This window comes from Stegodyphus dumicola, chromosome 2 (assembly GCF_044657685.1).
Source record: "Stegodyphus dumicola isolate Sdum_Otavi_A_Nest chromosome 2, ASM4465768v1".
In the NCBI taxonomy this organism is placed as follows: Eukaryota; Metazoa; Arthropoda; class Arachnida; order Araneae; family Eresidae; genus Stegodyphus; species Stegodyphus dumicola.
In genome coordinates this window covers 56,914,602-56,935,664 of record NC_140769.1, presented here as the reverse complement: position 1 = coordinate 56,935,664, position 21,063 = coordinate 56,914,602, and the positions used below count along the sequence as shown (strand labels likewise).

The 21,063-nt window shown below is 29.9% G+C and overlaps 2 protein-coding genes across 7 annotated transcripts in view; one reads left to right on the top strand and one right to left on the bottom strand.

The window, feature by feature from the left end:
* Positions 1–15,805, bottom strand: part of Gmppb (GDP-mannose pyrophosphorylase B) — a 121,220-nt gene extending 105,415 nt beyond the window's left edge. For all 6 annotated transcript variants that reach the window (XM_085810676.1, XM_035366400.2, XM_035366398.2 and 3 more), the window contains exons 1-5: positions 15,756–15,805; positions 13,830–13,972; positions 9,122–9,202; positions 7,295–7,483; positions 5,393–5,548 (exon numbers count right to left, since the gene is read on the bottom strand). In XM_085810676.1, coding sequence (XP_085666802.1) covers positions 5,393–5,548; positions 7,295–7,483; positions 9,122–9,202; positions 13,830–13,958 — 555 coding nt within the window. In that variant the 5' untranslated portion in view covers positions 13,959–13,972; positions 15,756–15,805. The remainder of the gene's footprint in view (positions 1–5,392; positions 5,549–7,294; positions 7,484–9,121; positions 9,203–13,829; positions 13,973–15,755) is intronic.
* Positions 15,806–16,179: 374 nt separating this feature from the next.
* LOC118195143 (RNA polymerase-associated protein RTF1 homolog) lies at positions 16,180–19,601 on the top strand. Its single transcript, XM_035366404.2, has one exon. The coding sequence runs from the start codon at positions 16,319–16,321 to the stop codon at positions 18,320–18,322; it is 2,004 nt and encodes a 667-aa protein (XP_035222295.1). The 5' UTR covers positions 16,180–16,318; the 3' UTR covers positions 18,323–19,601.
* Positions 19,602–21,063: the final 1,462 nt, after the last annotated feature.

Sequence of the window (21,063 nt, the reverse complement as noted above, 5' to 3'; positions counted from 1 at the left end):
AAAGCATTGAAAAGAGCTAGGTTGGAAAATTAATGTCATTAACTAAAGAAAGTAATGTTTTTAATATGAAAAGGTTCAAAGTAATCCAATTTGCTAACTTAAGTAGTTTTCGAAATATTTTTTACAGATCCAATGTTAGAATTATGATTAAGTGTTCAATTGTGATTGGCAATCAAAAATTTGTTTATTTCTCCTTTTCAAACATAAGATTGTTTGCTGATGAGAAATTTCAATACTCTTCCAATTTGGCTAATATATATCAAACCACACAGACATAGCAAGCTAAAACTCCATAAAAATTAATATCAAAGATGGGCTCTTTAAACCTCTGAGGAGCGGTATATAAAATAATTTAAACTCCAAAATTGAGACTTAAAAAATATCTACAGCAAAATCCTTAATTTTGAGAGCTGGTATATATTTTATACCGATGCCCCTCTAAGATATCCCCCCAGGTAGCTGACAATTGTTCATATGCATCTATAGAGATAGGTGCTTGAATATAGTTCTATAAGTCTCAAGATAAAAACTTTTAAAATTTTGCTAGAAATTTAAAATTTTAAAAATAAAATTTATGTTTTTATACACTTTAAAGATGCAACCCAGCTGAACATATTTATGTAAAATATGGATAAAAAGCTTTTGAAATTGATCTAAATTCAATATTATTTTATGAAAAAAATTTAGCAAATATAACACTGCATGTGGAAACCGCATCATGCAGTAACTGAAGTAGTATAATGTTACAAGGAGATCAGCTGAAAAATAAAAACTTGAAAAATGAAACACTACGACTCAGCTGAAAAAGTATGTTGCATTTTTTAAGTTATTATATTTTACGCTTTAGATAATGTATAAAAAAGAGCATGCTACATGCTATGATATAAAGAACACCCCCTGGGCACACTTTCTGTTATTGGCCATTTTAAGAGGGCCCCCCCCCCTTTTTTTTTTTTTTTTTTTTTTTTTTTTTTGTAAATATAGGTTGTAACATATCCTTTTGTAAATATAGGTTGTAAAATATCATTTTGTTCAGGATGAAGCGCCATTAAATGATTTTATTATTTAATACACCTCTTATTTCGATTTTCAGTTCCTTTGGCCTCCTAGGGACCCCTTTTCAACTTTTGGATAAATTCTGGTTTGCATCTAAAACTGGCCTTAGAAATATTTTTCTTCTTTCACCAACTGTGAAAATTTATTTTGAAAACAAGCTATTTATATCCTAACACAGCCAGAAAATTTCTCTTGTGTTCCCTAGTCTCTCATCTGAAATTAACATAGACCCTAAAGAATAAAAGCATGCTTTCAAATCAACAGTTTTCCCATTCCCTTAACAGATGGACCTAAAATGCATTTCTGTTTCTCATATTTTTAAGTGAGCTTTCCCTTTGTGGATAAAATCACGCATAATGATATAATAATGATAATAATGTGGATACGTATTATTAACACATAATGATATAATAATGTGGATAAATGAAAGAGGTGATTGGCAACTAATTTGTGACCCCTTAATGACAAATTAGTTGCCAATCACCTCTTTTCATTTTCGCTGCATTCCAGAATTTTGGAAAACACGAAGCATCGGGTGTCTTTTGAGACAATCATGCCACATTTAACCCCTACAATTGTGTAATGTTTTAACACCAGACGACAATTTTGAAATCGATGAGTCTGTCTCCTGGTAAAAAGTGAAGTGCTGAAATTAAAATTTTAACTAAACAGAGATGAATGAGAAACTCGAGTCGAATAAATAAAGCTGGTATAAAGCATAAAAAGAAACTAATATACTTGTATTCAGTCCTAGCACAGGGTCAGTAAACTTCCCATCCCCACCATAAACATAATATTGAATCCAAAAAAACTTCTAAATTAATCATAAAAAATTATTAAATCCCAAACTATTAAAACAAAGAAATTCTGTCATCTCACAGAATAGAAAAGGCGAAGACTGGTGCTGCCATCTATTGGCATGGTACCCTCAGTATGGCACCAGTATATATTATATGCTGGTCTTAAAATCGCATAAATATTGCCATCTATTGGTGTGGTACCCTCAGTATGGGTATCAGTATATATTATATGCTGGTCTTAAAATCGTATAAATAATCTTCTGTTAATTATCACTTCTGACTGAAATGCAATAAATATATAAGATTCAGCATGTGTATGTCATATATTTGCAGATTTTGAATTTTTCCCCTCTCTCCAATAGAATTTATGAATTTCAGACATGATACCTTGGAACGAGGTATATTAATTTTCTAACTGCAAAACAAGCATTCATAGGGTAGTGCTGCCATTTAGAATCAAAAGTATGTACTAGAATCTTACGATTACAGCTTTTGATGTAGCATTTTTAAGGAGGTTAAAAAATTAACAAACATCTGGTATATTTTATATACTGATGCCCTTTAAAGTGTTAAGAGCTGAACGAAAAATATTACTAATAAGTGAGAAAATAAAAGTTGAACTATTAAGAATCTGACCAATTTTGTAATTAATGGAAAGATTAAATCATATTATGGAAGTGCTGTTATGATTATTTCTAATTACGGAATGCGTTTAATGGTAACAAGAGGTATTTCTTAGTTGCTTATTAAGTAATGTTCATGCACTATGCATTTTTTTCTTTTTTATAATTTGCGATACATTTTTAATAAAAATATTTATTAAAATATGTTTTACAAAACTTTTCTTATTATATACTAAAGCTTCATAAACATACATATACAAGTTGAGAATAAAAATAAACATAATATTTATCAAAATTCAACATTTGGAATAGATGGTTTAGTTTATTTGATAACGGCAAAGCATGCGAGGGCTATATACCTAAGGAGAAGGATGCTTTTGCAGAGAACTTTCTAAAGGAAACTGGCTCATACCCACATTACACTTGGAGAAAACCACAAAAATACCAATGCAACCAACCTGTTAGAACCACCAGCGTTTGGTGACTTTATCACTCCACCGTTGATGGGCCATTTGGAACAGATAACTAAAAAATTGTATAAATGCCCAAGTTTATTTTAATTAAACTTTCAGGTAAATTTACAGTAATGTACTGTTGATTTGTCAGAAGGCTGGTAACTGCAAATTTGAGCTATTTACTTTTATGTATGTGTGTGTGTGCATGCAAGATAAAAATATGTAAATCAAAATCATAATTTAAATTAACGGAAACCCTTTAATTCTCCCTCTATTTCCTAAAAATCCTAATAACTTTTTTGGATTGCATCATTTCTAGATCATTCCATCTTGCATGGCCTGCCCAATGCTGATGATGTAACTCTAATAACTTAAACCTTTCTAACGTAAACAAAAAAACCAACCTTTCTCACAACAGACTGCCATATTGGATAAATGCGCAGTTAGATTCCAGCTCTGTTGCTGCTTGGATGCTATTTCTTTTCACTGTGCTTTGTTGTGCTCCTAACTATGTCACTATTTAAAATGTGATATTCTATATAAAATTATGGTATGACTATTGTACTCATGATCATATGTAATGAAAAATATGATTTTGATAAGTTCATGTCTAGCAATAAAGATTATATTCAGTCAGCTACTAGTCTCTCCTTCGAGTATCATCTTTCTAATTATACAGCCGCTGCTTCAAGTTATTATCAAATATATATATATATATATATATATTGCTCTGTTTTAGCAGCAAAGTAAAAGGAATAACCTTTTCTGAAAAATTATGCACATATATCATTTGAAATTCTCCAAAGTTAAATATTTTTCTTCATAGTATTTCCTAATAATTTCCTACATATGGTGCTGTGTATTTTTTCTTGATGGTATATTCTGCGTATTTCATTGAATTCATCACGAGTAGTGATGGCCTCGCATTTTATTGAAAGTTTTTATAACTTATTTATTAAAAATGTATTTATAAAATACCTCAGAAACACTGTTTCATTGGCTGATAGGCATGTTCTGATCTCACAAACAGGGTCACCATTTGTTAAATGTTCGAACTTTTCATAGTATAGAGGGCGCTGTTGCGCCAAAAGAATTCTTCTGTGTGTCTACATTATGTAACTGTGGTTCGCCGTTGCGATGTGTCTGTGTTGCTGTGATATATTTTGGTGTTTTCATTTAATATAAATGAAAGATATCATCATGAATTTTTGTATACCAAATCAAGATCAAAATTAGACTGATGCAAACACATCGAAACAAAAATAACGTTCGAACAAGAATCGTCAAGTGTTATTACTCGCCTTTCGAACTTTACATTCGTATCGTTAATCGCTTCATAATACTAGATAAGTTTCATTTTTAGGTAGTGGAAATTGTTAATTCAAGTTATAATTTTTCATACATTAATCATAATTCCTTGTCTACAGCCAAAACTGTTTAATGTAAATCTTTTTAAGTTCCTTTGCCTTTATGCAAAATCAGGTCATTCTGCCAAATATTAAATATCTCCTTTTTACTCTTGCATATATCATGCTTTCAAAATTTGTTTCCCAGAATACTTGTTTTCTGAAAAATTAATTATTTGATATTGGTTTCCATTAAGAAGAATTTTCTGCCATGTTAAATTACGAAGCCTTTCAGAATGTTCCTTTCATCAGAAAAGACCTTCTGCTATTTAAAATAATTTTAACAATCTTGTAATCATAACATTTCACCTTTTGATCAGTTACATAGCTGCTCGGATTCTTTACAAGTTCAATTTGTGGGTCATTTTTCCAAAAATAAGTAAAACACATTCTTCAATTCTCAAAAATTCCACCTCAGATTTTAATTCTTATGGAATTTACAGCATGTCAGTGTGGTTTGGTTTTACTGAAATCACATCAAAGCACACTAGGGCTATCTGCCTAACAGGAGGGATGCCTTCATGGAGGACGTTCTTAGGCAAACTGGCTCGTATACATGTTACACAAGAGAAAAAACCATGAAACGGCCATGCAACAGTCCATTCACCTGGAATCGAGCACAGGTCGGAACTATCAGTGTTAAAAAACTTTACTGCTTGGCCTGTGGTGGACCCCATATCCATATGATTTGACATATATTGACGAAATTAAAAGTGCATTATGGTATATCAGTCGTTGGATTGAAAAGGAGAAGCAAAGAAATCTTTTATATCTAATCAGAGTTAGACACTTAAACACAGTTTTAGCTTCTGTGAAAGTTATTTGCAATTTCTTTTAAATTGTCTTTTAAAATATATATATTATGAATACTATATAGGTATCTCAACAGTGTTACTTTTGTAATTTAACTGAACAATAAAAAATAGCAGATAAAATTTCTAATACTAATAAAATTTACATGGAAAACTTATAGTACAAATATGATTTATAAAATAATGTCACTGTCACTTAGCAAATATTTTGCAACTAAGCTTTATACAAAAAGTAATTACCTCTATCCTATTTAAAACAGAAGGATTAAGCATATACAACCCAGCATTTATTTTGTTTGAGACAAATTCTTGAGGCTTCTCAACAAATCGTTGTATTTTCCCCTGTTCATCATATACTACAACACCATATTTAGCAGGTTCTTCAACACGAGTAACCTATAAAAAATAAAAACCTAGAATAAAATTATGATTTTTGGAAGAAATATTAATAATCATAAAATTTAGTATCTAAGGCAAGGGATCTCAACCATGGATGGATTTCACAGTTTCAGGGAGGAGGTTAGGTTAGGTTAGGTTATTCAACTACAGCAAAGCCTCAAGGGCTATCTGCCTAAGGGGAGGGATGCCTTCGTGGAGGACTTTCTAATGGAAACTAGCTCGTATACACGTTACACATGGGGAAAACCACGAAAACACCCATGCAGCCAGCCCGTTCGTGAGATTCGAACCTCGGACCGAATTACCAGTGTTCAGCGACTTTACCGTTCGGCTGCTGGTGATCCCAGTTTCAGGGAGGAATGCAGTACACCTTTTATTAAGCTGTTAAGTATTTAGTTTTAGTCTGTAAATGTAAAAAATTACTTTTAATTGTCTTTGGTACTTACCCACATTTTCTATACTTTCTGTTATTTCTGTTACTTTCTGTTATAACACCTTAAAAAGTTATCTAAATCTTAATACACTGAAATACGTTTAGCACGAAAACGTTGAAGACAAAATATTGGTTAACACGAAGTAATACAATGATCCCAACAAACTACAATGTATTTTCATGCATTTTTTCTCTTAACTTGAAAATATTTCCCTTCTGAGAATGAGCAAAATACGGAAAATACCAGCCAAGCATGTGAAATTTAAGAGGATTGTGAAATGAAAGAGAGGTGGTATCATATGTTTCGTAGAAAGGAGGCTAACTTGCCTTTGAAATGTCCTCAGAATAGCTTGTGACATGAGCCAATTTCGTTTATCTTTATTTTTTCACTCTAAGCTTTCTTCTATTTTAACTAATTTTTTTTACGAGCACAATGGTGAAGAGCTCAGGGGTAAAGCAAACTGCTATTTTGCTTAAAATGAAGATGGAGCTTCTTATCAAAGGATCAAAAAGGATCAAAAACAGAAGACGAAAACAGAAATCTGTAAAGATTTTGGTATTGCTAACTCTATATTACCACAATAATTAAAAAAAGAAAGCAAATCATGAAAATGTTTGAATGAAGTTAAGCAAAAACGGATGAGAACAGCCAAGCATGAGAATTTAGAGATGGCTTTACTTGTTTGGTTCAAATAAGCGAGATCTCAGAATGCTCCCATATCAGGACTTTTAATGCTAGAAAAAAGCAATGAAATTTTAAACAAATGGGTATTACATTTTCTGCAAATCCAGAATGATTGGAATGTTTTGAGAAAGAAATGGCCTAGTACTAAAAAATGTTTGTGGTGAAACTAATCAAGTTTTACACACTATGACAGCGAATTGGTTTCAGTCTACGTTGCCTTCAATACTTGATGAATATGAAGTGAAAGATGTCTTCAATGTGGACAATAGCTTCATTGACTTTTATCAAATACATGCATATGTACATATGTATGTAAAAAAAAAATGTTCTCTAATAAGTTTAATTTTGTTGAATATATATATATATATATATATATATATATATATATTTGCAATATCCTTCTTTAATACAAAAAAATATCTCAGTTTCATGCTCAATGATTTTCATTGAAATAGTTATACATACATATATATATAATCAATTAATCAATATTGTTTAGGAAATAAATTATTATATATATATATATTCAGTTTAGGAAAGGATCTAGTAATGTGAAAGTGCATGAGGCAAAACAGGTTGAGAACCATTGATCTATGATGTTTATAGAATACAATAAAATTTTTACCACAATCGTTCCTTCTCGACCATGATGTTTATGGAATGCAACCATGTCTTTAAAAGGAAAATCACAAATAATGTCGCTATTCAGAACAAAAAATGGTTCTTCACCTTCTAAAATTTTTCTGGCTAATGCAAGTGGTCCTGCTGTACCTAAAGGTGAATGCTCTTGAGATATACTAATTTTGATTCCTAACTAGGGAGAAAAATATCAAATTTTATTAATAAATAAAAACATCTGCACATATATAAGTATAAAATTCAACATCAGTCTTCAAAATATAAAGAACATGCAGATTGACTTAAATTCACTTTATACAGCAAGAATCAAGTTACTGAATAATTTGTAATATGATTCTGGTGTAAAATATATTAAACATTTAATTAGATATTCTAAATTTTATGTTCTTTGGCTTATTTACTTTTTTATTTTTCTACACTTTTATACTGAGAAAATCCCAAGTAGGAAAGGAAAACTTATATTTATCAAAGTACTTTTAAATATGATGAATAAAAAAGTTATTATTGATATATGTAGTACTTGTTTGAATAAATTTAGTAATATACCATATATTGAAATAAAATAAAATCGAATCCAAATATTAACAGATTAAACTTTGCTTGAATCTTCATATAAAAATCTGCAAATGCCTACAGAAGATTGGGATAACCTAGGTCAAATGAAATTTAATAAGAAAAAGAACAACAACAAGTAGAAAGAAAAAAACATAATTCAGATGAAATTTAATAAGAAAAACTATTTTGAAAATCATTAAGAGTAGGGAAATGGAATTCGCATAGTTTAAATTTCATTTATTGTTGGGAAATATTTTCCTTTGTAAAGGCTAAAAATTAAAAACCGAGAGATTCAGTGATCTACCAGAGGATATAATAAAAAACAGGACAATTTGGCAACTTGTAATTGTATTTTTATTGGTATTTTGAATTCTTTTAATATATATATATAAATATATATATTTTATGTATATTACCTTCATTACATAATAACACAACAGCGTATTATATGCACATAATTTCACATATTTTCATAGAAATATAGCTAATGCTAGAAGTGACAGATATGACATTTAGCAGTACAGAGACAAGCAAGTCAAAGTGTATAGATTATGATATTGAAATTTTAGAATAAGTCAGCAAAGTTATAGTTTCATTTTACTGATTAGTTATAAGTCTTCATTTTCAAATTTAATAATATTGGCTGAGAGTTTCTGTAATTACAAACATCACTGATGTTACACAAGAACCATATGAAAGTGATTAATTTTGAAATGGGATAGTTCAAAAAGATTAATTACAAGCTTATTACTATTATTATGTTTAGGATAGAAAAGAAAAATAACCAAATTAAAAGAGAGACTCAAGGGCATGACAAATTAAAGTTACAATTTTTTATCTTACATATTTATGAAATATATTTATACAAGATGAAATCCTAAGTAATATAGACAGCAAAACATAAGAACAGAACAATACAAGCATGTCGACAATAACCCCCAAAATATGCAACTATCCCCATTCCGAAACAATTTTTTGGTCATGTTTGCTCAGTACAATTATATATACATTTATTAATTTTAGGCATCGTTATTTAAGAAATAAATTATCTTTTGACTGTGCATATATCTTATAAGAAAAATATTATTCATCTAGCAAAAGAAAACTTTGATATTTACTTATAAATATTTATTTACAAGATGTTGTTTCCTTAATATAGTCTTATATATTCATCCTTTCTCAAATATTAAGAAACTTACATATATTTTGAAGTTATGTTGTGCTCTTAATGATCAATGTATAATTATCTAAGATTTACCTTTGCTTCTTCTTTCTTGATTACGTCTTCTAACATTTGAGCTCGATAACTGACTGCTAAAATTACATGATCTACTCCAGCCTAATATCAAACATATATATAAAAGATAAGCAGTTTGTACCCAAATAACATTTGAATAAACATTTTTAAAAATTTATAGCTGTAATAAATCTAAAGGTATTTCAAAAACAGAAATTTTTTAATGTAGTATCACTTTGAATTTCAACTGCAATTTTTCAAATTTTTAAGACATAAAATTAGAGTGCAGGCTATATCTTAAAACATAAATTTTAGCATCTTATTTCTACCGATCTTTCCTTTCCCAACAATTAGATTAATGTAATTAGTCTTTTTAACAAGCTTTAATAATTAAATTAATTTGTATATTGTTACTATTATAATGTGCATGTAGTAATTAAATTAATCTGCATATAATAATTAGATTAATCTATATGTATTAATCTAAGTAATCCATATGGGCTAACCTTTGGAATATGGTAACAGGTAGTTTGGCGACATTTTGGTAAGGCGATAAAGGTTACTAGCTAGGACTCGTCATGATTAAGCACTTTTGTTCCATAAAAGTTCTAGCATAAACGTAATTCGGCTAGCAGATTGTTGGAAAAAAATGTTGAGTTAATAAAAAAAAAATGCCTTTACTTTGTGAAAACAAAGTAGCGTCCAAAACAAAACTAGCAGGTTGCTGTAGCAGAGTTGGTCGCCAAATTTTAGCCAAAAAATCGCCAAGTTACCATAATCCAAAGATTAACCTCCGTATGATTAAAATGTAATATTACTAATTTAAATGACACTGAAAATGATATGCTCTGGTTGAATAGCGAAAATGTGCTAAAAATTAAACATGCTCAAAATGATAATAAGCCTGAAGATTTTCTGTATAATAACTTGCTAATTATATTATTATTACTATAATTATATATTTATTAATATAATTATATTTATAAATATAATTAGTTAGCTAGTCTGTAATATATAAATATATTACAAACTGTTTATGTAAATAAATTTTTTTCTTATTTTTCATTATACAGTACAAAATCTGTAATCCGGACTCGTCGGGACTTCAGCGTTTCCGGATTATAGATCATCAATTTAAATCTGGTAAGATGGCATGCAGAAATTACACAATTAAAAATATGAAACCATAATTTATGAAATAAAGAGCAATTATGATCTAAAGGATATCAAAATTTACAAAAAAAAAAAAAAAAAAAAAAAAGAAGGAAAAGAAAAACTTAATATTTATTTGTTTATTTTATTAAACATTTCTTTCAATGTAAGTTGTTTAAGTTGCTTTGTTTTTTGTGCTAAACGCGCATGCGTAAAGCACACACACAAAAAAAAGTTTCTGGCTTTGAGGTCTGGATTATAGATCATTCCAGATAATGGACGTCCGAATTACAGACTTTTTGCTGTATATGATAAAATTATTACTTTCTTAGTCTTTCCATTTCAAATTCCTGCTGGGCTAAAACTCAAAGGCAGGCCTTTGTTATTTATTTATTTTGACTTTAATTTTAAAATCTTTTGTGGCTTAAATTCAAAGTAATATAATAAGTACCATTAATAAATATAAAAATAAATTTATCAATGCAGGCAATTTATTTTAGATATCTTTATATACATAAAAAAAGAATAGCACATTAGTTATGTAGTCAGATTTAAAAAAATTATAATGCTTAATAACAAAATAATCATGTGTTAACCATAACAGCAAAACTTTAATGCAGCGAGACATAACTCCAAAGAAACTACAGTCAGCAATTATTTTTCAGCTCATTTGAGTAAATTCTAGTTTAATATATTCATCCGTTTATGATTAAATTATACAAAGTTATTTTGCTTAAGCATTTTTACAATGTTTACAACATGATTACATATTACTAGTTTCTGAACAGTTTTACATGAATTTTGTTTTACTGTTTCATAAAATTGAGAGGCATTAATTGGAGGATAATTGTCCACAGTGAGCTTCTTAAATGATTAAAATTTTATCCCTAAAATTTTATCTTTAATGTTCAAGAATATATACAAAATCACTTCTATAATTTGAATATGTATTTTCTATATTATTTATTGTAGAATCTAACATTTGGTCCTCCGACTCAAATTTACAATATTAATTTATCATGATGTTAAATTGTTGCACAGTAGATTTAAAATTATTTTCCAGACTTGCAAATGCAAGTTTCCTAAAACAAAATAACTTGCATATACAGTACAAATTCTTTAATCCGTACTCATCGGGACTTCGGCGGTTCCAGATTAGGGGTTTTTCCGGATTATAGATCATCAATTTAAATCTGGTAAAACTATTTATGAAGTTTCACCCAGCAATGAAACAAAATCTAATATTCTAATTTTTTCCGAATCAAAAAGTCTAACAATTGTGGGAAATAATTTTAAATCTTTGTGGTTGGAAGCATAATAAGATATGGACATAAATGTGCATTTAAATCTAATTTATGCAATTGTGAAAACGAATATAGTGAAAAAACATTACAAATAATTGCTTCAGTTTTTGTCCTTGCACATGCAAATTTTTTGTCGTACAATGTTTTGATCATTTGCGACGGCATGCAGAAATTATGAAATTAAAAATATGAAATTGTAATTTATGAAATAAAGAGCAATCATGATCTAAGAGGTATCAAAATTTACAAAAAAAAAAGGGGGGGCTTAATATTTGTTTATTTCATTAAACATTTCTTTTAATGCAAGTTGTTTAAGTTGCTTCATTTTATGTGCTAATGCTTTCTCTTTAATTCTACAAACAGACATAATTTCTTGTTCAGTTACAAAGTTCCGCTGTTCAAGTTCTGTAATTGCTGTGCGGAGAATACCGAACTTGTCAATCAAATTTTTTTCGTTTTCACTAACCTCTCTGTCACTTTCTTCATGCCCTTATCCATTTTTTGCAGCAATTTCGCTTTTTGTTTGATGGACATCGAAACATGCTTTCGCTTTGTAGATCCTTTGGTAGCTCCAGAATCAGAAACTCTTTTTGACATAATCGAAAGTTCAAGCTTACTTTTTATAAAATTGATCTAACAGTCTGCAAAAAATAATAAGCTGGATCCAATTAGAAGATTAAGGAACAACGCAATCTACAACATTAACTGAAATAGATAATTAGATAATTTTAGCCTAGCTTATACCGTCCGTTCTACATTAAACGCGCATGCATAAACTTATTATGCACATGCGTAAACGCATATGCACATGCATAAACATATTATGTGCATGCATGCATAAACGCTAAGTATGTGCAGAAAGTTTGTAGCTTTGAGATCCAGATTATAGATCATTCCGGATTTTAGACGTCCGGATTCAAGACTTTGTACTGTAGTCTATCTGCTTCAAATGAAGAAATGTCTTTATGACTGACTTTCTCAGAAAAACTGGCTTTTATTCATATTTCAAATGGGAAATGAAATTAACAAATTTGCAGCCCGTTCACCATAATATGAACTTAAGTCAAACAACCAGTGTTTAGAGATCTTATTCATTTGTCCACTTACCTTGCATCTTCTGCAATGCACAGTTCCTGCATTACTTTCATACTCAAAACTTAATAGAAGAGACTTCTAATAATCTGTCAAATGAGATTATGATTAAAATTAAAGTTGTGGTACTTTCTAATTATTCACCCAACCCTGAAAAGAATTTACTAGGCATCACACTATAGCATCAAAATAGGCAAATTTGGAATTTGTTTTATTATCTAGTTCATATTTTGTCAGAGACTAAAGAATTTTTGATTAACAAACTCGATTTCAAAGCGAGGAATGGCAACACTGTACGAAAAAATATTTTTATCTCCGTGTTAGGGTGTATATCGGAAATTCTAAAGATTTGCTCATTTTAAAATTATTTTGCAATATTGCTGTTGAATTGAATTTTGTGGTTTCAGTGCAAAGAACATGAATTTTAATAAATAAAGTAACACATAAAATGTTTAAAAAAAAAGACCCTTTGGGCGTAATGTAAAATCTGAAAGCATTCAGATTTTATTTATTTACTTTTTTTTTCCTCTTGTAAGAAAAAGTTGAGGGGCTTCGGCATTTGCCAGGAAATGAAAAAGAAAGTGTTGCCTTTCTTCAGAAATATGACATTTTTTAAACAGTTAAGAGAATACAGATTAAGAGAATTCACATTCCATAAAATCTGTAAGCAATAAAATTTTATGGATCAAAATTTGATTTTCTGATTTTTTTTTAAGGGAAAGCAAATCACAGTGTACAAGGAAAAAAACAAAAATAAGTGCACTACCAAATTTGCACAATTTTCTGATGTTTAAGCAAAAACAGATTGCTGTGTACATGGGCAAAACAACACAAAAATAAAAGGTAAATATTATGGATGCTTCTTAAATTCTTAATGCTCTGCTATTTTTGGGTGTTATCTCTCACATTTTAGCTTGACAAAAAATTAATTGCTAACAGATGGATTTCTTTTCAGAGTTAGGCAGATAATCAGATAGTACCAATCATGATTAAGTTTGTGAATAAGGAAAATTAGATTATATGTATCCCTTAAGCATGCAGTACAGATGAAATTTTTTCGGTTAAGCTCCAAGAACTCGTGTTTCTTCAGAAACGAAATATACATTTCATGAAATATAACAAGAAAATGATGGAAACAGGAAAAAAAAAATTTTTCAAGAAAATTAAAAGCACCACCTTACCTCAACAAGAGCTTCAACTTGATGCAACATCATAGGCTTGTTGCAAAATTCCACCAATGGTTTGGGTTTGGTAAGAGTTAACGGCCGAAGTCTGGTACCATAACCACCGACCAATATAAGAGCCTTCATTTTCTTTCTGATAGCTAGCAAAATTAAGATATATACAAACTCCTTATTTCATACTGCACTTGAATATAAATTCAATTCTGCGATATAAAGTACTAAAAGGTATAAATTGGTTAAGAACAAGACTAAAAAAGTTTACACACAAAATACATAATAAGAAATTTGCTTTATAAATGCAATCTTTAAAATTGGGTCCTTGATAACACATATGTGCTTCATACGAATATAAACCGTTATTATTATGGTTCAATAAAGGTTAAGCTTGTAATTATGCAGTAGCATGTTGGTCTAAAAACAGTCTTAAAAAAAGAAAACTATTTAATAGCTTATAGCTTGAGCACATTTTCAAATCCCATGTAGCAAAAAACAACCCAACAGACCATCAGAAATATATACATATATATATATTTTTTTTTTTAGTTTCATTTAAGCTTTTAAACAATAAGAGTTTAAGGGAGGAAAACATTTAATTATCAATGCAAATTCTTATTTTAAAACTGACTATGGTTTACCTTCCATTTTATTCCTATTAACTTTTCAGGTGGCATTTGTAAAGACTGCATAGATAAAAATTGTTCACTTCCCTCTTCAGTATGAATAACTACCAAAAGTTTAACCTAAGAACTTATGCTTCATAAGGTAAGATTTTTAACCTTACGTTACTTGTGCCGGACTTCTGAGGCCCAATCAATTTGTTAAAGCTCTGTAAATCCTACCACTTAATACTGAAGTGCAAACTAAATGACTAAAATTAGTTTACACTAAATTATCTTAAATTATGTTGTTAGTAAATGCTTAATATGATGTTTAATGATCTGTATAAAATATAAATCTATAAACGGGCCTCGCAGGTACGACGCTAGCACCTACGTACGTACAATCAGCATGAGTAACGCCGGGTTAACTTGTTTTAAATCAGATACTAAAGAAATTACTGTATTATGAGCTTTTTAATTTACAGAATTCCTTTTGTAATATAAACTTAACTTTTGGAGATTCAATTTATTAAAGTATCTACATTTTTTTTTTTTTATAAAAAAAGTAATTTTGAAATATCACAGAACAAATGGGGATAGGACACACTTTTGATTAAGCAAAAAATAAAAAGAAAATAACTGAATTTGGATGCTTTTGAAACATTAATTAGTTTTTATAAAATATGGTGGAAACGTTGAATATTCCTAAACAATAAGTTATATAAATCTGATAATTTGTGTCTGACATTTTTAAAGCATAAAACTATAATTTCAGAAGATTATGAAGTATTTCTAGATGTAATTTCGAATGTGCAAATTTTGAAATAAACTCTTGACATATAATGAAAATTTTTAAGCAAATGTGAACCTTAACAGTGTTCCCATTAAGGTTATCTGATCAGAGCAGGAATTTTTAATCAAATCTAATAGCTGAACTCGCAAAAGCAACAATTTTGACAAGTTATTTTAATAATCGGGATATTATATACATATTCGTTAAACTGCATATTTCAGAAAATGATTTCCAAATCTAAAATACTGCAGGATTTTAAATTTCGAATTAAAGAGTGAAAAATACCTAGTAGAATCACGCAAATTAGAAATTAATGAGAATCACTACTGAACAACCGGTATTTTAAAATAGTTTCTAAAACAACCGGTATTTTGAAATAATTTCAAAAGTAATTAACCGCGCAGAAAAAAAAACTTATTCACGCAAACTAACCGAATAAATAAAAGTATTAAAATATGCAAAACTACAATTAACTGGTACAAAAAAACAAATCAAAATTCTAAAATCTTAATTTAAACCACGTCGACTTACCGCTACGTCAACAGCATGTAAACACCAAAGCATGACAGACGCCACGTCATGTTTTATGTTGCTAATATTTTCTTACAAAATTCTACTGAAAATAAAATGAGGGATTCATCGATTCACGACCTTTTTAAATAGTATTTCATTTTTTAATTCACCTCCTTTTTAAATAGTATTTCATTTTTAAATTAATCTCACAAATATTTTCGTATTTGTAAGTGTGATTCTCGAAGAAATTTTATTTTAAAATTTGCAAATCATATTTAAAAATAAACTTTTAAACTTCTTCTCCTTAAATAATTTTTCTCCAATAAAAATTTTTACTATTAATTTTTATTCATATTCTAAAATAATAACTTTTCGTTTAAAAAATAAATAACTCTAGCTGGAGGGCCTTGCATTTACCGCCCGACTTTTCAAAGTTCCGATGGTGTCATGTCAGTATTTGAGCTATGTTTGTCGCCATATGCTGTAACTACACTAGTGGGGTTTTTATTTCATTGTAAATGAGTTCTGTTTAAGTTATTAATTCGATTTCTTTTTAATATTACTATACATCTAGTTTAACAATGGTGAAAAGGAAAAACAGAGTTGTGTATGACTCTAGCAGTGATGACAGCGATAGCCCTGATGTTGATTCTGGTGAATCCCCAAGTAGAGCAGATAAAGAGAACACGGACAGTAATAAGCAAGAATCCTCAAAACGTTCTGATTCGGATTCAGAAACATCAGAAAGTGATGATGATTGGACTGTGGATGGTAAAGGTGGTAAGAAGAAAAAGAAAACGAAAAAAACTGTTCCATCTAAAAAGTCTCAAGATGAATCTTCAGGAAGCGACGATGATGCTCAAAGCTCAGAACCCGAAGAAGGTGAAGTTTCCGATTCAGATAATGAGTCTGGAGAAGCTTCAGACAGTGATGATGAATTTAATGATGGTTATGATGAAAATCTAATGGGTGATGAGGAGGATAAAGCTCGCCTCATGCAAATGACAGAAAAAGAAAGAGAACAGGAAATTTACAATCGTGTAGAGAAGCGTGAAGTGCTAAAAACTAGGTTTGAGATTGAAAAGAAACTCCGCCTTGCTAAGAAAAAACAACAGAAGATGAAAGCAAAAAAAGAAGAAATGAAGCAAAAGACAGATGCTAGTTCCCGGAGTAAAGAGCGACGGCGTACTGTTGAGGAAAAGAAAGATAAATTGGATAAAAAAGCCCAAGCCATAAAAGATTTAAGAGAACAGAGAGAGAAAAAACGAAAGCTTGCAGAATTACAACAACAGAAGTCTGAAGCTGATGATCAAAAAGATGAAGAAGATATTGGTTCTGATGAAAAGGATTCCGAGCAACCTCAGAAGAAACTGAAAGTAAGTGATATTTATTCAGATGATGATGATGATGATGCCAGTGGTAATGAGCGAGATAATCAAAGTGAAGCTTCCTATCACTCAAGAAGTGAAGATGAAGATGAAATTCCAAATAAAAAATCAGAATATGTTGGTACAAAAGAAGAACTTTCAAAAATTCGGCTATCTAGGTATAAGCTAGAAAGATGGGTTCATGCACCATTCTTTACTAAAACTGTAACAGGCTGTTTTGTGAGAATTGGAATAGGTTCTAATGAAGGACGACCAGTTTACAGGGTTGCTGAAATTGTTGATGTTGTTGAAACAGCAAAGATTTATCAGCTAGGTAATACCAGAACTAATAAAGGATTGAGATTAAAACATGGTATGCAAGATCGTGTTTTCCGATTAGAATTTGTATCTAATTCAGATTTTACTGATTCAGAATTTCTTAAATGGAAAGAAACTCTAATGCTTGATGGCATATCGTTACCCACTTTAGATGATATAGATCGTAAGATTAAAGACATACAAGTAGCTCTGAATTATCAATATAAAGAAGATGATGTAGAAACAATTGTTAAAGAAAAAGAACGATTTAAAAAGAATCCCCACAACTATGCAATGAAAAAAACTCAGCTTCTTAAGAATAAAGAAATGGCAGAAATTAATGGGGATGAGGAAGAAATTCAGAAATGGCAAGCAGAACTGGAGCGGCTTGAAGAACGTGCTAAAGAATTAGATAAGATGCGAACTAGTACCATCAGTGGAATAAGCTATATTAATGTGCGTAATCGACAAAAAAATATCATAGAAGCTGAAAAGGCCATCCTTGAAGCAGCAAACGAGAAAGAAACTGGAGATGACCCATTTACTAGAAGACGTTGTGCTCCTCAATTAGTTACTAAGAGTAGAGAGCCAACTGTCTCTACTACAGCTGTGCTTATGGAATTGGTAAAGCAAAAAGAATTAGAGCGCAAGAAAAAAATTGAAGAAGAAAAAAAGCAAAAAGAACTGGAAAAGCAAAAGGCAAATACAAACAACTCGTCTGCAGCTAATCCTCAAGATGAGGATTTGTTCAGTGCTCATGATTTTGACATAAAAATTGATTTGCAAATGCCAAACATTTCTTTATCAACTCAAGTATCGCGGTCACAAGCAACTCCACCTAGTGCTCCAAAACGTTCTCTGAACCTTGAAGAATACAAAAAAATGAGGGGACTTATTTGATATATTTTAGTGTAGTATACTCTGTTAAGAATCATGAGTCATTTTTGTACAGTTTGTAGTTAAATGAACTTTTATTACAAATGCTAGTTATTCTAATGAAACATTTAATTCGATTTAAGTAAAAAATCCTTACTACTGAACTTTAACTCATTATTTAAGATTAGTATTGTTGTCATGTTCAAATTAAATTATGCAAAGACTGCTAGAGTTCCTCTGTGAAAAGACATTGTTTTCTAATTTAAGGTCATGAAAATGCTTACATTTTCTAGTTTTATAGGATAATTTATCATTGGAATCTTTGAATAAAAACATGATACTCAAATATGCATTGTGAACAGGTAAGGTAAAGGCCATCATGAAACAGTGTACAGTGCTGCAAGTTTTCCATCATCTCATGAAATTTTATTTTTTTTGTTGAAGAGTTTCTATTTGCTTGGAAACTGCCCCCCCCCCACTTTTTTTTATTTCATGATCATGTGCAACTTAATATGTAGTATTTATATATGAAGTGCTGTTATGACTTTAGAAAATATTGCAGATTAGGATTGTTTGGGAGTAGCTGGTGCAGTTTAAAAAAATGGAAAAAAACTATGCAAGTAATAAATGTGCTAGTGATATATAACGGTAATAGTATTAAGAAAAAATACGATCTATTTTTCTTTCTATCTTGACCTAATCATGGAATGTTTGATGATGCTATAAGTATATTTAGGTAGTAAGTATCAATTACTTATGTGTTAAATTTGTGTTTTAACATGCTTTCATTTTGTAGAAATATCCATTCTTGTAATTATGAATACATTTAAGGTTTTATTATTGCATTCATATTTATTCAATTAAAATTGGTTTATATGCTATTAAAAAGGTTAGGAAAATCATTATTTACATTAAGCCTGTATTATGTTCAGATGATGTTCATTAATCTTAATTTAATTATGCCAAGTATTTTGTCTTGCTATGTTTTAAAAGATTAATAAACAGATTATATGGCTTAAAAATTTTTCACATGACCAAATATGTGTAATATTTTATCTTACATAAAAAATATTGGCTAATCTTTGGAATATGGTAACAGGTAGTTTGGCGACATTTTGGCAAGGCGATAAAGGTTACTATCTAGGACTTTAGCAGTATACATGGATAAAGTCAAGAGTGTGTGCAGTGCCATTTTTATGCAATTCTGGGATTTTTTTTAAGTGAAAATAGGTCAACGTGTACATGGATACCGTGTATGTGCAATTCTTAAAAACGCGGCAAGCAGTTTGCAATTCTGCACTTTCTCCAAATTTCGCACGTAATCTTCATCATGATTAAGCACTTTTGTTCCTTAAAAGTTCTAGCATACGCCTAATTCGGCTAGCACATTGTTGGAAAAAAATGTTGAGTATTAAAAAAAAAAAAAAAAATTGCCTTTACTTCGTGAAAACAAAGTGGCATCCAAACAAAAACTAGCAGGTTGCTGCTGCAGGGTTGGTCGCCGAATTTTCGCCAAAAAATCGACAAGTTACCATAATCCAAAGATTAACCAATTAATCATTTACGCCTCTTAATTTGGCAAAAGAGATGGGTGACTCTTCACTTCAGGTAACCATGTAGTTAGTAATTGTAAAGTATTTGAAAAATTGTGTGCAAAAAGTGATACTATATCTATTAAGTACATCAAAATTATGTAATACTATAAATTCTGAGAAAAAAATTATCAAAATGTTAGCTAGAGAAAAGTTAACACTTTTTTGAAAATTTAGATATTTGTCTTATAATCAATCCATTATATGATTGTTAGTTGGCCTAATTTCAATGTAGTATTGAAAGAGTGTGAAGTATATGAATTTTCAGATTATGATGTAGAGTTATCTCTTCATCACTGAACTAGGAAAAGCAAAATTATTCCAAGCGTCATAATATTTGTTCAATTTATATATATATGTGTAAAATATAAAAAATATGATGCCTTTGCGGCTCATTTCGGATACCCGGCTCTTGGCTGAATTTGGCGAGTTTTTGGCCGCCATCTTGGATTTCAGAAATGCGCCAAAAAGCGCATTTCGAAATCCAAGATGGCGGCCAAATATTGTTTTCCGTATCCGAGGGAAGTAGACAGGGAAAACAATTCGGAACTGCCAAAAGGAAAAATTGAACTTACCCTTGTTCATGTTGACATGATGACGCCTGACATTCCCTATTTCTTCAATGTTGTACAACATAGTTAATGTTATATTACTAAGCACGATATGATAACTTACTAATTGTAATTCAGTCTAAAGTAATAGAACAAGAAATTTTAATTAACGTGTACTTTAACGAGTGAAATGTTTTGCATGAAACGCTATAGGGCGAAGAAGTACTTATGCTCAAACTGTAAACAATCGATTTAAAAGAAAGCTTTCAACCTAAAAATTTGACTTGCATGTAATTTCGGCATTATATTATTTGGCATTTAAATTAATAATGAATTTATATTTAAATTAATTATGTTATGCAGGTAAGTGTATGATAGTTAAACATGATATATATGGATGAGAAATGAAAAATTAGAACATTTATTAAGGTATTTGTAATATGCCGAGTTGTGATTGCAAAAAGAGGAACATTTCCTTAAAGGGTGGGTCGCCTTTTTATTTGCATACGCTCCGATCAAGTAGGAGACACCGAATTTACATACATTAATTTATTATTTACATTAATAATTTATCATTTATTTAATTATCCGTTTTAATTCTAAAAATAAAAATGAAAAGCAA